Source organism: Nansenia antarctica (genome assembly GCF_963989245.1).
Source record: "Nansenia antarctica genome assembly, chromosome: 7".
Classification (NCBI taxonomy): domain Eukaryota; kingdom Metazoa; phylum Chordata; class Actinopteri; order Argentiniformes; family Microstomatidae; genus Nansenia; species Nansenia antarctica.
In genome coordinates this window covers 62000389-62015388 of record NC_137677.1, presented here as the reverse complement: position 1 = coordinate 62015388, position 15000 = coordinate 62000389, and the positions used below count along the sequence as shown (strand labels likewise).

The following is a 15000-nucleotide window of genomic DNA, read 5'->3' as shown; positions in this document are numbered from 1 at the left end:
GCCTGGCAGTTTCTGACGTAATTGTATTTCTTTGTACTTGTGTTTTAGTGATTTATGCAAATGCTTTTTTTTTTGTGCCATTGACTAGTTCTACCGTCGCACTCTGTAAGGTTTCTGTCTGTGGAGGTGGGTGACTCATTCGTATCAGCGGCCTCTCCAACACAAACATTTGTTAGTCAAAAGACTGCGCATCCTGCTGGCTCCCTGTCGTTGAGGAGCATTCGTTCTTCGCTCCCATGCACTCCCAATCTTATTCAGCTGCTAACCAGTGGTGTAGTCTAGTTTTTTCTAGTGGGTATACTGTGATTTTCCCCTCCCAGCCTCATATCGTTCATTTCGGAAACGCCATAAAAATAAATCTGCGCTCCCTGTCTAACTTATTATTATATCTAACATTACATGTTTTAAGGCTGATCTGTGCACGACAGTGCTGCATTTTGACATATTTCATGTCGCATTTCCCCCCCCGTTGATGGTATATGACGCTATAGTCAGTCCCAATGGTCCAAAATTAAAGTGCTTCGTGACACAGACGGGGTGAATTTTATGAATGAAAGTGTGAAAGTTCTGTCACAAAACGCCGTTACGTATCCTCACACATTTTTAAGTGGGTATATGGAAATCCTTGGCCTTTCCTAGTGGGTATATGGCGTAGTCCTGCGTATCACGTAGACTACACCACTGCTCCTGTGCGCTCCCATCTTATCCAGCTGCTAACCATACAAGAACTGAACAGATAGTGTTGACTGATAGACACTTTTTTCTTTTGTATTATTTTCCTTGAACGCCCCACCTGTACAAGAACACGATGTTCACGTTTCGTTGTCTTCTGAAAGAGAAACCGATTAAACACACAAACGCACTTCATAAATGGTTCTATCCTGTTACACGACCACTCATGATGACACATCGCTAATGCCTGGCTCCTGCATTAAAAGAAATGATGACGGCTACAGACAAGGATTTAGTTCTGCTGTTGGGGGAACGGCGTCTGCTTTTGATTAACCGCCGCGACATCTCTCCCCTGTTCATCTGGGTAATTTATTGACGCTGCTAAAACGGCTAAAAATACTCGTCTGGCTTTTTCTTTTTTCCTGGTCCTGTCCAAAAAAAAAACTTTGTTTTTGCAGCTGCCGCCTCCTTTGACAGATTTAATTTTTAGTTGCGACCCCCCCTTTCTTTTCTCTAGTTCTTCTCTATAGTGTAATAATATCAGTCAGTCCAGTAGAGACTAAGTAGGTCCACCGTGGTTTACCCCCCCGGGCATCTCAGGTGTCCTGACCCATAGTGAGCTCAGCACCTAGAAACCCATACCGCCTTAATGCCTAAAACTTCAGCCAGGAAACAGGAAACAGGAACAGGAACTCTCTGACACCCGCGTGCTGTTATCCTCCGTCATGTCATGTGGGCTGTGATTGGCTGTCCTCAGAACAGTGTCCTGATAGGATGGCAACAGCGAGACGACGTCAAAACAAACCGCCGTGGACGGAACTGTCCTCCGCTTCAAGATCAATCTGCAATAGAGACAGAGTGTCCATTATTAACGCACACACACACACACAGCCTTTTGACAGACACGCACACATGCGTACACACACACACGCATGTGCGGACGATTAGGATACCCAAACTGTTTTTTTAGTGGGACAGTTAGCGATGAACATCTATGAACATGGGATGACGATTTCCATTGACCGATCCATCAACGGTCTGCAGCGTCGCACGTCACACACAGCCTGGCCCGAAAGTACCGTTAGCTTAACTAGTAGTTCCTAGTCAGGAAGGGTAGCTAAAACGGCCCGGCTCGGCCCGGCTCGGGTTGGCAGTGGAGACAGGAAAACAAACCGGGCTCACGCGGCCCGGCTTGGTACGGCACGGTAGTCCCATTAGGACACTCTGTGAGTTGGAGAGTGCAGGTGTGCTGGGTTAGCAGGTGTGTTAGGTTAGCAAGTGTGCTGGGTTAGCGTGGACACAGACATCGCCTGGCGTTCCCTCGCCATGGTCAGGACACTCTTCCTGCAACATTCACAAGCGTAGGATGAAATATTTATCCCGAACACTCCTTCTCCTTCCTATGAGGCAAAAGCTCTTGCCTGCATGTTCTAAGGGTACTTCTTTTTACCCTTGATAGAGATGGTGTGTGTGTGTGTGTGTGCCTGTGTGTGTGTGTGTGTGTGTGTTTGTGTGTTTGTGTGTGTGTGTGTGTGTGTGTGTTTGTGTGTGTGTGTGTGTGTGTTTGTGTGTGTGTGTGCGTGTGTGTGTGTGTGTGTTTGTGTGTGCCTGTGTGTGTGTGTGTGTGTGTTTGTGTGTCCGGCTCGTGTCTGACATGTGTCGCTGTGTGTGGCTGACTTAGTCTGACTGACTATCTGTGTGTGTGTGTGTGTGTGTGTGTGTGTGTGTGTGTGTGTGCATGCATGCGTGTGCTTATGTGTGTGTGTGGTGTGTCTTTGCAAAGCAGGGGTCATTGAAGGGCACCGTCACAATGGGAGAAGGTGAAAAGGTCAAAGGCCACCTCCGTTACAAAGCTGGACGTTCGTTCGTTCGTTTCAATGAGTTGCACTCTGCTGCAGCTCTCTGCTCAGCGGCTCCCCGACTTCCGTTTAGCCTGACAGACTAATTGGCTCCGCGGTGCTGCTTCATCTATAAAGGAGGAGGAGGACAAAACAAAAAAAAAAGCATTGCAAATGAATGCTGATGACCTCATGTGATGGAGCTGTACCGTTAAGCTTATTAGAGCTGCTGCTAGCTTCGGCTCTCCCCATGCGTCTGTGCTACTGGCTTCCTGTCTGCTCAGATGAGATTCACGGGGGGAGACTTCTGGCTGCTCGTGACAAGTAACTGACAGATGAAACCGTACTGCGCCGGCTGTTTGATTCGGTTGAACTCGGGTCATTAGCCGGTGACTGTAGTTGGTTCTGAGAGGAGCCGGTGGTATTGCTGAGATCGGAGCTTAGCTATGGTGTGTGTGTGTGTGTGTGTGTGTGTGTGTGTGTGTGTACACAGGCCTGTGTATGTGGCATTGTACATGAGTGGGTGCGCGTGCATTTGTGCCCTGTGTGTGCCTTTGTAAGTGCCATGTGCACACACACGTGTGTGTATGTGTGTGTGTGTGTGTGTGTGTATGTGTGTGTGTGTGTGTGTGTGTGTGTATGTGTGTGTGTGTGTGTGTGTGTGTTTGTGCATTATGAATATGTTTTCCGCGGGCCCTGCCTTGCAGCCTTATGACAGATGTGTGTTAGAGGGTCATCGCTGGGTCAGTGTTCAGTGGGGATGCCTCTCTCTCTCTCCTGGGGGGGATTAGCATCTCCCAGTGTAAAACACACCATGTTCTCCCTGTAAGAACAGCCCCCTGTCAACCCCGCTGCCTCCCCCGCTCACCTACTGTAGCACCGGCCTGGAGTACACACTAGTGATGGGAGAGGGAGAGAGAGGGGGGGAGGGAGAGAGAGAGGGGGGGGAGAGAGAGAGAGAGAGAGGGGGGGGAGGGAGAGGGGGGGGGAGAGAGAGGGGGGAGGGAGAGAGAGAGAGAGAGAGGGAGAGGGAGAGAGGGGGGGGAGAGAGAGAGGGGAAGGGAGAGAGAGGGGGGGGGAGGGAGAGAGAGAGAGGGGGAGGGAGAGGGAGGGGGGGGGGAGAGAGAGAGGGGGAGGGAGAGAGAGAAGGGGAGGGAGAGAGAGGGGGAGGGAGGGAGAGAGAGAGAGGGGGGGGGAGAGAGAGAGGGGAGGGAGAGAGAGGGGGGGGCCTGTCCACAGAGAGAGAGAGCTGCTCCACAGATATCATCACACAAAAAGGAGAATACAAATATAAATATAACAATTGGGTTCTTCTAATTCTGTGAGGAACTCCACACAGCTGATTTAGATAAATTGTATTTAAAAAGTATTTTGTTTTATTTTGTATTCTACAAACTACTTTTCTTGGCTTAATTGGTCCATTTGGCTAATTCCCAACACTCTTCCCTCCCTTCCCCGTACATCATACCTGAACCCACAAAGCATTTCTCTTTTTCGATGATGTGCCTGGTGCCAAAACAAGTAAATTATTGGTGTGTATGTATATGTGTGTGTAAAGGTCTCTAGGCACAGAGGAACGGTTGTATAAACACGTATTTTATTTACTGCGACAGACAAACCGCCACCGGCGTGCTGGAGAGAGAGAGACTTTCATAATTATAATACTGGTAGTGTCCGCTAGAACTCCGTAGTCTCTCTCTCTTCTCTCTCTCTCTCTCTCTCTCTCTCTCTCTCTCTCTCCATCTTTCTCTCTCTCTCTCTCTCTCTCTCTCTCACACACACACACACACAGGTTAAATAGACCAGTAGGATAGCCTGTCCGTAATCAGCTCGTCATCCTCCTCCACCGACAGTCTGGCTCCCTCTGCAGGCCAGAACACGCCATGCTCGCCACAGTGTGTATGTGTGTATGTGTGTATATGTGTATGTGTGTATGTGTGTATATGTGTGTATGTGTGTATGTGTGTATGTGTGTATGTGTGTGTATGTGCTCCGTGAGGACTGGTTGGGTGCCCTGATGTGTGTCGTGTCTGAGTAAAAAAAAAATGGTCTCCCTTGTAAATGGGGCGCCGTGGTTTGACGTTCGGCCGCAGTGGAGGGTGGTGGATGGGAAAAGTGGAGGGAAAAAAGAAAATGAAAAAATGGGGGAGGGCAGGTTCATGGTAATGGAGGGAATGGAATTCGGAATGGTATCAAACACTTCGTGAGCTTAGAATGATAAGGTTCTATCTCCGTTTAGGGTAGTTCAGAGATATTGAGCGTCAAAGTTTTTACATTCTATTATGTTTTGTGAGATGGAACCTTTGTATTTTATTAATTACTAACTAAAAAATGTCAACATTTTAAAAATAACACCACACAGGCATTAATAAACACCTAATCGATCAGATTATGTAAAAAACTAAATTTTGACAAAAAAGATTAGAACCTTATAATTCTAACGTCACGTCCTGGTAATTGGTGTGTCGGTGGTGGGTGTGTTCATGGTGTGGGTGTGTCCACTGCAGGTGAATGGGTGGCTAATTATCACCTGTGCCAATATAGTATTGTCAAGCTTGTGTTTGCCAGAGAGAAAGGGTCAGGGTGCCTTTACTTCTGTTGACCGCTTTGTTTTGATATCCAATGTGTAATGCCATCTGCACCAGTAGCATGTTTATCTAAGGGGGTGTTCTCACTAGAACATTTGCTTCACTTGAAACAGAGTTTAGGATAAAGTTCGCTTTGCTCTGCGTCGTTTGGAGCTGTGAGAACGCGCATTCGAAGTAACTCCCGGAGCAAATACCCGTCGGATGCTCCGCTTGAAAAGGGTGGTTTCGCTTCGGTTAGAAACGACGCATCCATCACTTTGTTTCGCTTCGCTTTTGGTGAGAACGCTGCTCCTAAGGCAGTCCATAGGAAAACAATAGCGCACGCGTGTTGATCTGGATAAGAGCAGAACGGGCAATTTTCAATTTTTCTGACCAATCAACTACCACGTCTGTTGCTTCGATTGCGTATGTTACTTCGTTTACATGAAGGGGTGTAAGAATGCAAATCAGAGAAATAATTTATGCAACAATGTTGCGAACTCATCCACTTGCTCCGGGTTTCGATTCGGACTTTCATGTGAGAACACGACCTTATAATAAAACACCCTAATTGGTATCATGGTCTCCTGCATCTTCTTGGATTATAAGCGCGTCGGACAGATTCACAAACTGCACAAACCCTTGCGGCTACATGTGTTTGTTTAATGGTCGCATCACACACGTGACGTTTACTCTAGTCACAGGCTCCACTGGGCCTTTCCCACGTGTCAATGCTGTTTTCGGTTTCATGGCAAAGCCGCATTGATGATGATGACGTGATCTGTATCATGGAAATGGAAAAAGCATTCTCTCCTTTTACTCCTTCTTCTTCTTCCTCCTCCTCCTCAGATTCCACAAAGAAGCTGAAAGACGTGCTGGAGGAGTTTCACGGGGAAGGCGTCCTCTCCAAGTACAACCCTGAACAGGTACGTCACCCCCTTCTCTCCCCATCACCTTCCCTCCCTCCCTCCCTCACCCCCTCTCCCTCCCTCCCCTGCATCACACACAGTGAGCTCATCAGATTAAAGGGCTTCGTTAAGCTCCGGATCCCCCCCCCCCCCCCCGCGCGCCCCTCCCCAGTCGCTGATCCATCTCTGAAACACTGAGTCATCTCCTCCGTTTAGGAGTCGACGGTGGCCACGCCCCTCACCCCCCCCGTGTCTGCGCCCTTTTTTTATCCCCGATGATGACAACGCAGCGCATTGTGTCACGTTGCTATGGCGACGAAGACAGGTGGCGCTGACATTTTATGCTCTTGTCTGAAAAGTCGCCTCCTCCACCACCCTCTCCCACCCCTCCACCACCCTCCACCACCCTCTCCCACCCCTCCACCACCCTCTCCCACCCTCCACCACCTCCTCCCTCCATCACCACCTCCTCCCTCCCTCACCACCTCCTCCCTCCCTCACCACCTCCTCCCACCCTCCCTCCCTCCTACCCTCACCATCTCCTCCCTCCCACCGTCACCCCCTCCGTCCCTCCCTCCCTCCCTGTCCCCATCAGGGACACCCTCATAGTAGTTGGTGCCACTGGGCCTGGATGGAGTCAGCAGCTCCATCGTTCAGACTTCACCTGGGCTGTGATCAGAGTCCAGCCGGCGCCGGCCCGGCCCGGTGTGTCATAGCGTCCGCTAACGTGTCAACCCCAGGTGCTGTCAACCCGTCCTCCCTGTCCGCCGTTAGTCTGCTCCCGGTGACTCATCAATCATGGCCATGGGCTGGGACCAGGTCCAAAAAGGGCCCGGTGAGACATCATCAGAGCCGACGCCTTTCCCCCCCCCCCCCCGCCTCGTGACGCCGGGGACTGTATTTCTCTGTGACTGATGAGCAATAATGCAGACAGGGGTCATAAATCCAATCTACCATCGGGGGGGGGTTTCTCACGTCAGCTACTGATGCAGTCGGGGGGAGGGAACGTTGATCAGGGATGGCTAATTTACGACCGAGTCGTTCAGTTCAGAGCTCATTTGATGGCGAAATTGTCGCAAGGAGGCGGAGGCGTACGTCATTTCAGCAGCTTGGGAGTGACAGGTTATAGTGTCGCCTCCCTAAGTCTTTGAGCCGGCGTAGACACAGGCGCTTGAGCGGTTCTGTTTGAGTGGTTTAGGTCTCTTAGGTGGAAGTTGTGCTCGATGAGATCATACACGTACAGTGTTCGTAGAATTCTGTGGGGGTGTTCTACGGTACTCTGGAATCTTCCGGCGGCGTTCTCCTGGTTTCATTCACTGAGACAGGAAGATCCTGTGACCCTTCAGGGCTCGACATTAACGCCGTTTTACTTGTCCGGAACAAGTAAAACTTTCGCCGGGTTTGTTTGTGCGAGCACGACGACGCTGCTGGATCCTGGATATGTTTACCTGTGTGCAGGAAGAACAACAGACGGCGCAGGCGTGAGACTAGACTAGATGATCTAGTTATGAAGATATTATCAAAGCGTACGGGTGACCGACAGGCGCGTACGCTTTGATAATATCTTCACTCACGATCATCTAGTCTGGTCTGCTTGCACAAACAAACCCCGCGAAAGTTTTACTTGCTCCGGACAAGTAAAAACGGCGTTAATGTCGAGCCCTGCTGTGACCCTTTCCACCTCTAGTCCTTTGTCTTGTCTTGTAGAATTTCGCCATTTAGCAGACTCTTTTAATCCAAAGCGATTTACAATTACGAATTACAGGGACGTTCCCCCCGGAGTAACGGAGGGCTAAGTGCCTTACTCAAGGGCACACTAGTAGTGGTGTGGTTTCAGGCGGGATTTGAACTCACAACCTTCCGATCACAAGTCCAACTCACTATCCACTAGACCACCACTAGACCATTAGCACACACTAACCCCCAAACAAAGCTTTCGCCACGAGGACCGCAAATGACGTGCTTTCAAAGCCTTCCGGTTTTACCCATAAACATCTCCTTAGGGTAAATACAGAAAAACACACTTAGCGTGTGCTAATTCCCATTACTCCCTTGTGTTTGGCACGGAGGCCTCAATGATTGGGTGATTTGTTGCGGCCCTCGTGCTGACAGCGAGATGGAGAAGGTCCAGCCACGCCCATCAACATCCCTCTGGCTGCTCTTACTGCAGACATGTGTCTCACCATGATGAACTCCTCATGGCTTCATCTTGTTTTTGTTATGTTCTCGAATGAGTGTGTGTGTGTGTGTGCGAGGGCCGGGGGGGGGGGGGGGGGTGGTTAGGGCACATGGGTGTGTGTGTGTGTGTGTGTGTGTGTGTGTGTGTGTGTGTGTGTGTGTGCATGAGCATTTTGAGCTCTAAATCTGCATCAGTTCCATGATGCAAAGCACATTAAGTCTTGGGGGTTTGTTGTTAGTTTGGCCAAATAAGGAGAGGAGAGACCCAGGATGACTGATATGAGAAATGCTTGGCAGGGCTCGGCCAGGGCCCGGGGCTCCGTCTGTCAGGGTTACACCAACAGAACAGCTCCAGAACGGGACCATGCTCCTGACAGAACGAACACACACTTGTGACGTTAGAATTATAAGGTTCTATCTTAATTCTTTTTCAAAATTGCGTTTTTTACATAATCTGATCCATTAGGTGTTTATTAATGCCTATGTGGTGGTATTTTTTTTTAAATGTTGACATTTTTGAGTTAGTTAATTCATAAAATACAAAGGTTCCATCTCAAAAAAACATAATGGAATGTAAAAACGTTGATGCTCAATATCTCTGAACTGCCCTAAACGGAGATAGAAACGTATCATTCTAAGCTCACGCGCTGCCGTGAAGGCCGTCCATCACGCCCATTAGAACGGCTGTAAACATTGTGGCTCTGATATAAAAGGGGCAGATGATGTAACCTGTACATGAACAGCTTCCGAACGAGCTTCAGCGAAACGAGGCATGAGCGAGAAGTGTGTTCGTTGATATCTTCTTTCGTCGGACACACGAGTGCACCGAGTGCAGGTTGTTTGAACATCTGTTTCCTGGTAGATTAATGAGAATAGCTTCTTCCACCAAATAATTTAATTATGATATGAACTGCACCGGGATATTCGTGGATAATATTTGGATAAGTAAGTGTGTGTGTGTGTGTGTGTGTGTGTGTGTGTGTGTGTGTTTGAGAGTGTGTGTGTGTGTGTGTGTGTGTGTGTGCACGTGTGTGTGCGCGTGTGTGCATGCCTGTGATTGTGTGTGTGTGTGTGTGTGTGTGTGCGTGCCAGTAAGCGATAGAGAGCGTGCCTGCGTGCTTGAGGGAAGGAAGATGAACTTTTAAAGAAGCACACGTAAATGACAGTGGGCAGCAGCAGACCTCGCTACTCCTAACCACTGCTCCACCACCCTGTGTAACCCCTTGTCTCCTCCCTCCCTCCCTCCCTCCCACCCACCCCTCCCTCCCTTCCAACTGTCAAACAGAAGCAAGACGTTCTCAACCAAGTAAGCCACGGGCCCCCGCGGGGGTTTGCATGCTCTGTGGTTTCTGTGTCTACAGGCTGCATGCACATGCATAACCCTGTCCCATGAGACGTGCCTCTCTCTCTCTCTCTCTCTCTCTCTCTCTCTCTCTCTCTCTCTCTCTCTCTCTCTCTCTCTCTCTCTCTCTCTCTCTCTCTCTGCCAGAGGGACAGGGAGTCACAGGGTCAAGGGTCACATCCAGTGCTTCTGTGTTGCCAGCCATGTGTCTTTGTGAAAGGTCGGGGGGTGGGGAGGGAGGGGCTCCCTCGACCCACTGACAACATGTAACAATTGTGTATTCATACCTGGGAATGTCGGTGTGTCAGCCATGTCAGCTGTTTCTGTTTTTTTCTTTTCTTTTCTAATACCATTTTTGTTTATGCCTTTGGGCCTCATGGCAGCGTCAACCCACTTTGTCCATACCAGTTCAGACAACTTCATGCTGCTGTCTCTGTGAAAGTATTATGCCGCCTAAGAAATGTTCCTAATGACTTCATCTGCCGACAGGTCGATTGTTGTGTGTTACTGTGTTACTGCCTTGTACTTTTCAATGACATACAATATTTGGAAATCAGAAGAGCCACAGAGGACCTGCATACTGTCCGTTTGAAATCCTATGAAATCAATCGATTTAAATGTCTCCTTAGATTAGGTCATTTCCAGACTATTATGGTTTTGTTCCGACGCCCCTTCGAAGCGATAAATGTTACCATTATGTTCTCTGCTGTGGAGAGTGGAGACATATTATAATAGGAGATATCACCATAAACATCGTTGTGCAGACTATCGATTATAGATTTGGTTTTAAACACTACATTGTATTTCACGGAGCTAAACTGCCCCTGAAACACCACCAGTCGTCTCTCCGCTCCGCTCACACTGAAGCCGAGAGTCCCTCTCCTCCTTCCCTCCTCATCCTCTCTACCCCCAGTTACTTGACACTAGTCTCTCTCTCTCTCTCTCTCTGTCCTCTCCCCCTCCCTCCCTCCCTCCCTCCTTCCCCCCCCCACTCCCTCCCTCCGTCCGACCCTCTGCAGCCCATCGACTACGACGGCTTCCAGCTCTTTATGGCCACCTACCTGGAGAACGACATCCCGCAGGAGCTGTGCGAGCACCTCTTCACCTCCTTCAAGAGCAAGACGGCAGGGGGCGGCGGCGGCAGCTCTCCCGAGGCGCCCCCCCGCTCCGGGGCTGGCATGCTGGGTGAGTCACCTCCCCCGACCTCCCTCGTTCCCACCTGGAACAGCCAGTGGAAAAAAACCTTCCTGCTTCCGTCAGTTATCCACACAAGGGTCTCTCTCTGCTGTCTCTCCTCTCTCCTCGGCCTTCAGAAATAACTCCAATAGAACCACCGCCGGGGCCTTGACTAGTGACTAGTGTTCTGGGTTCCTGTGTATGGATGGATGCCTGCTGTTTGCATTACAATTGGAGTTGGATTTGTAGAGCTTGTTGTGTACTTGTGTAAATGTGGATCCCAGGTCAGGTGTTTGTTGCCTCGGGTCTCTCTGGTTTACCGTCTGTTGTGTGTTTGAGAGGAGAGACTTTGTGCAGCTGCTGGGTGCACTCAGAGCCCCCCGCTCCCAACACGCACACAATGCAAACAACCTCCATCTGCTGTACTTGCCATGGCAATAACCCTAAGGAATTCTATCACATGCACCACGCATGGGCACAAGCACACACACACACACACACGCACACACACACACACACACACACGCACACACACACGCACCTCCCAGTGCCTTTGACACCAACCAGTCTGTCAGGGGGCTTAAGACACACACACACACACATGACACACACACACACACACACACACCTCCCCCTGACACCAACCCGTCTGTCAAGGGGCTAAAGACACACACACACACGACACACGACACACGACACACCAAAGCTCATGTCCCCCGTTTGATTCAATTGATTAGGAAGTTGGTCTGGCCTCAGTGGTCTGGCCTGCATCTCTGGGGTGTTTCTGGTTCATCCCATCCACTGTGACTGCACAGCCTGTACCCTGTATGTCCTCCCCAGCTCTATGGATGTGTACACAGAGCCCTGTGTGGTTCTCTGGCACCACACTGTCTCCCCCTCCCTCCAGCAGCCTGCCTGCCCCCCAGCCCAGGGAAGGGTACCAACAGACGGGGACAGATGGGAGGGTTCTGCCCCCCTCTCTCTCTCTCTGAACTCTGAGATGTAGGGACAGGGATTGGAGTCCATCTGAGGCCCACCCGACCATCTGAGGGAGCAGAGCTGTGAGGGGTGGCGGATTGGTGTGTGTGTGTGTGTGTGTGTGTGTGTGTGTGTGTGTGTGTGTGTGTGTGTGTGTGCCTCCCCTGGTACTGTACTGATCCTGTGACTCCTGGGATCCAATGATGAGGAAAAATCTGACGCAGCCTACAGCGCCCTCTGGTGTCGAGCACGGCCACTGCACCTCTGTGTGTACCTGACAGCAGCACACTGTATCGTGACGTTAGAATTATAAGGTTCTATCTCCATTTTTGTCAAAATTTAGTTTTTTTACATAATCTGATCCATTAGGTGTTTATTAATGCCTGTGTGGTGTTATTTTTTAAAATGTTGACATTTTTTGAGTTAGTAATTAATAGATACAAAGGTTCCATCTCACAAAACATAATGGAATGTAAAAACTTTGACGCTCAATATCTCTGAACTGCCCTAAACGGAGATTCTAGAACCGTATCATTCTAAGCTCACTGTATGTGATCCTCTGAAGATGAAGTTTCTCTCTATGATGACTCTCTCAGACTCACATCACATCACATCACAGGTTTATCATTCAGGACCCGAGGCAGTGTCAACCTTGTAACAAACGGACAAGGGGAGGGAAAGGAGGATCGTTGTTGACACTCGGTCATCGTAGAGACCGGGGATATTTTGGGTGTGTTGGATAGCCGGAGGGAGGGCTATAGTCCTCTCAGATTGATCCTGTTTTTCCTCCTTGGAGCCAAACATGGCTATCTGTCTCTCTTTCATGTCTCCTCCGTCCTACGGAGGAGGAAGGGGATCACTCTGTGTACTGCCAATAGGAAACTGCTGCTTTGGCTGGTCCTGGTTGGCTGGTCCTGGTTGGCTGGTCCTGGTTGGCTAGCTAGCCATCCATAAGCAATCGTGAGCTTAGAGTGATAAGGTTCTATCTCCGTTTAGGGTAGTTCAGAGATATTGAGCGTCAAAGTTTTTACATTCCATTATGTTTTGTGAGATGGAACCTTTGTATTTGATGAATTACTAACTAAAAAAATGTCAACATTTAAAAAAATGACACCACACAGGCATTAATAAACACCTAATCATTAGGTCCTAATGGATCAGATTATGTAAAAAAAAAACTCAATTTTGACAAAAATGGAGATAGAACCTTATAATTCTAACGTCACGATTTTGTTTGTCACTCAAGTTTGTTTAAAGGGTTAGTTCACTCGAAAATCAAATTTTCGGGGATTAACCCCAAACCAAACAGCCCTTAATTCCAGTCAATTTACCCACTTAAATCCTTAACCCCATCCCTGCTGGGTTGATTTAGCATCTTGCAGCAGACTCAAGCTCTTTCTACAGTTTTCTAAGTTTCTAGTCAAATTCTCACACTTTCTTTTCCTGACTTTCACACACTTTCCCTTTCCCTCTCCCTCTCTCTTGTCTTGTCTTGGCTTTCCTCAACCTTCCCGTGGTCTGCAGAACCCCGTTCCATTGACGCGGGCATCTCTATACAGACCGAGGTGGCCTGTGCCCCTATAACAGGTACCACGGCGCAGTGACGTCATCAGGGCATGACATCATCGTCCGGGTGACATCATCTCTATGGGACGATGTTTTACCTCAGCTCTCTCTGACATGTGTCCCCTAGAGACCCGTCCCAGTCTCCCTCCTGGCTGTTGTGGCTGTTGTGTTGAAGTGTCTCCCCCCGTCCTGCATTATCTGTTTTAGGATCAGATGAGCTGTGTTACCGTGGTGATGTGGCTCTGTGGCTCTGTTGGACCAGGGGAGGCTGGCGGAGGTAGAAATGGGAGGAAAGGTCTCACTGTAACGTATGGGATGAGGAACGGTATCAAACACGTGTTTCATACCGTTCTTAATTCCGTCGCCTGCGTTTACAATGAGCCTGTCCTTCCTCCTCCACCACCCTCCGCTGAAGTGAACCTACAGTGTGTCTGAGGATTAGATTGGGGCTGTGATACTGTAGTGTGTGGCTCTGTGGGCTTATGCTTCTGTGTAAACGTTCGGGTCGTACGTTATTTTTAATTTCTCTCCTTTCTGACCTTTACAGTTTTATTGGTGTGTGTGCGCCAGGGTTTCCGTTAACCGGTAATTACCGGTCTTTGTCCGGTAAAATTAGTTTAAGTCCGACAAATTGAAAACTCGTCGGACATAAATGTCCGGTGAAAATAATTCCCTCTAACCATTTTCAGCTGAGCACCAAACACACACACACAACACTGCCCGAGAGAGAAGGACCCGCCCCCTTTAGTTAGCCTATAGGCTATAGGCTAACTAAAGGGGGCGGGTCCTTCTCTCTCGGGCAGTGTTGTGTGTGTGTTTGGTGCTCAGCTGAAAATGGTGTCCCGAAGCGGAGCGCTTTAACTTTATCGCACAATAACAAGGATAACAAACGAAACGAACAACATTTACACTAAGATGGAGACAAACTTCAGCGATATGATCTAACAGCCGGTCTTCAGGACGACATACAGACCCGTATGAGCTTACAGGGCTATCCCCTATCTATCTGAGAAAAGGCATAGCCTAGGCTGTAACATCGAACGGAAATTAGCCTATACGCATTGCAAGTTAATTTAAAGCCTATTTATTTTCAAAGAGTTTTATTCTATTTTATTTTATCTGATAAAAGGCATATGAACGGAAATTAGGCTAGCCGTGTCACGCCAGAAGCCTACATGCTTGCACTGTTACTGTTCAATAAAATGTTATACATCTAGACATTGTGGTATTTCTTTATATACGTATCCCAGACTGCCTATCAATTGTTTCTCAATAAACAGTTATGTTCTCCCCATTGTCATACTCCCGAGCTAAACGAAATGCCTTCCCAACCAGCGAGACCTGGTTATAGAAATGACGTTGTTTTATTGATTTTTAAAAAAGGGTAAAACTGGAAAGAGAAAATAGAAAACTCACATTAATCCCAAACAATTTAACAAACTTCAGTTAACGTAATGTGGAGTCCGTTCATTGATCGATGCTGTCTGTTCAGTTCCCAGTGAGGCGCCCGTTCAGCGCTGGACCCGTTCAGCGCTGGATTTGACGCATGGCATAGCGCGCATGCGTCAAATCATGTTATATAATTATATATTATATAGCTCGCATCTAATCGTATCGGATGAGAAATAGACATTAAATGGCATATATAGGCCGCTACACAACAGTAATCACCGCGACAAACAGCTATATTAGATTTGAAAAAAATATATATGATTTTGAAATTTTTTTTTTTTATTATATTTTAATATGATGACCGGAATATATCACGTTTGTCC

At 48.5% G+C, this 15000-nt stretch overlaps 1 protein-coding gene across 1 annotated transcript in view; it reads left to right on the top strand.

The window, feature by feature from the left end:
- The window catches only part of dgkg (diacylglycerol kinase, gamma), a gene marked incomplete at both ends in the record, with an annotated part of 97333 nt that overhangs the window by 174 nt on the left and 82159 nt on the right, over window positions 1-15000 (top strand). The window contains 4 exons of the mRNA XM_080535644.1: window positions 5927-6003; window positions 9449-9469; window positions 10525-10690; window positions 13184-13246. Of these exons, the coding sequence (XP_080391770.1) occupies window positions 5927-6003; window positions 9449-9469; window positions 10525-10690; window positions 13184-13246 (327 nt within the window). The remainder of the gene's footprint in view (window positions 1-5926; window positions 6004-9448; window positions 9470-10524; window positions 10691-13183; window positions 13247-15000) is intronic.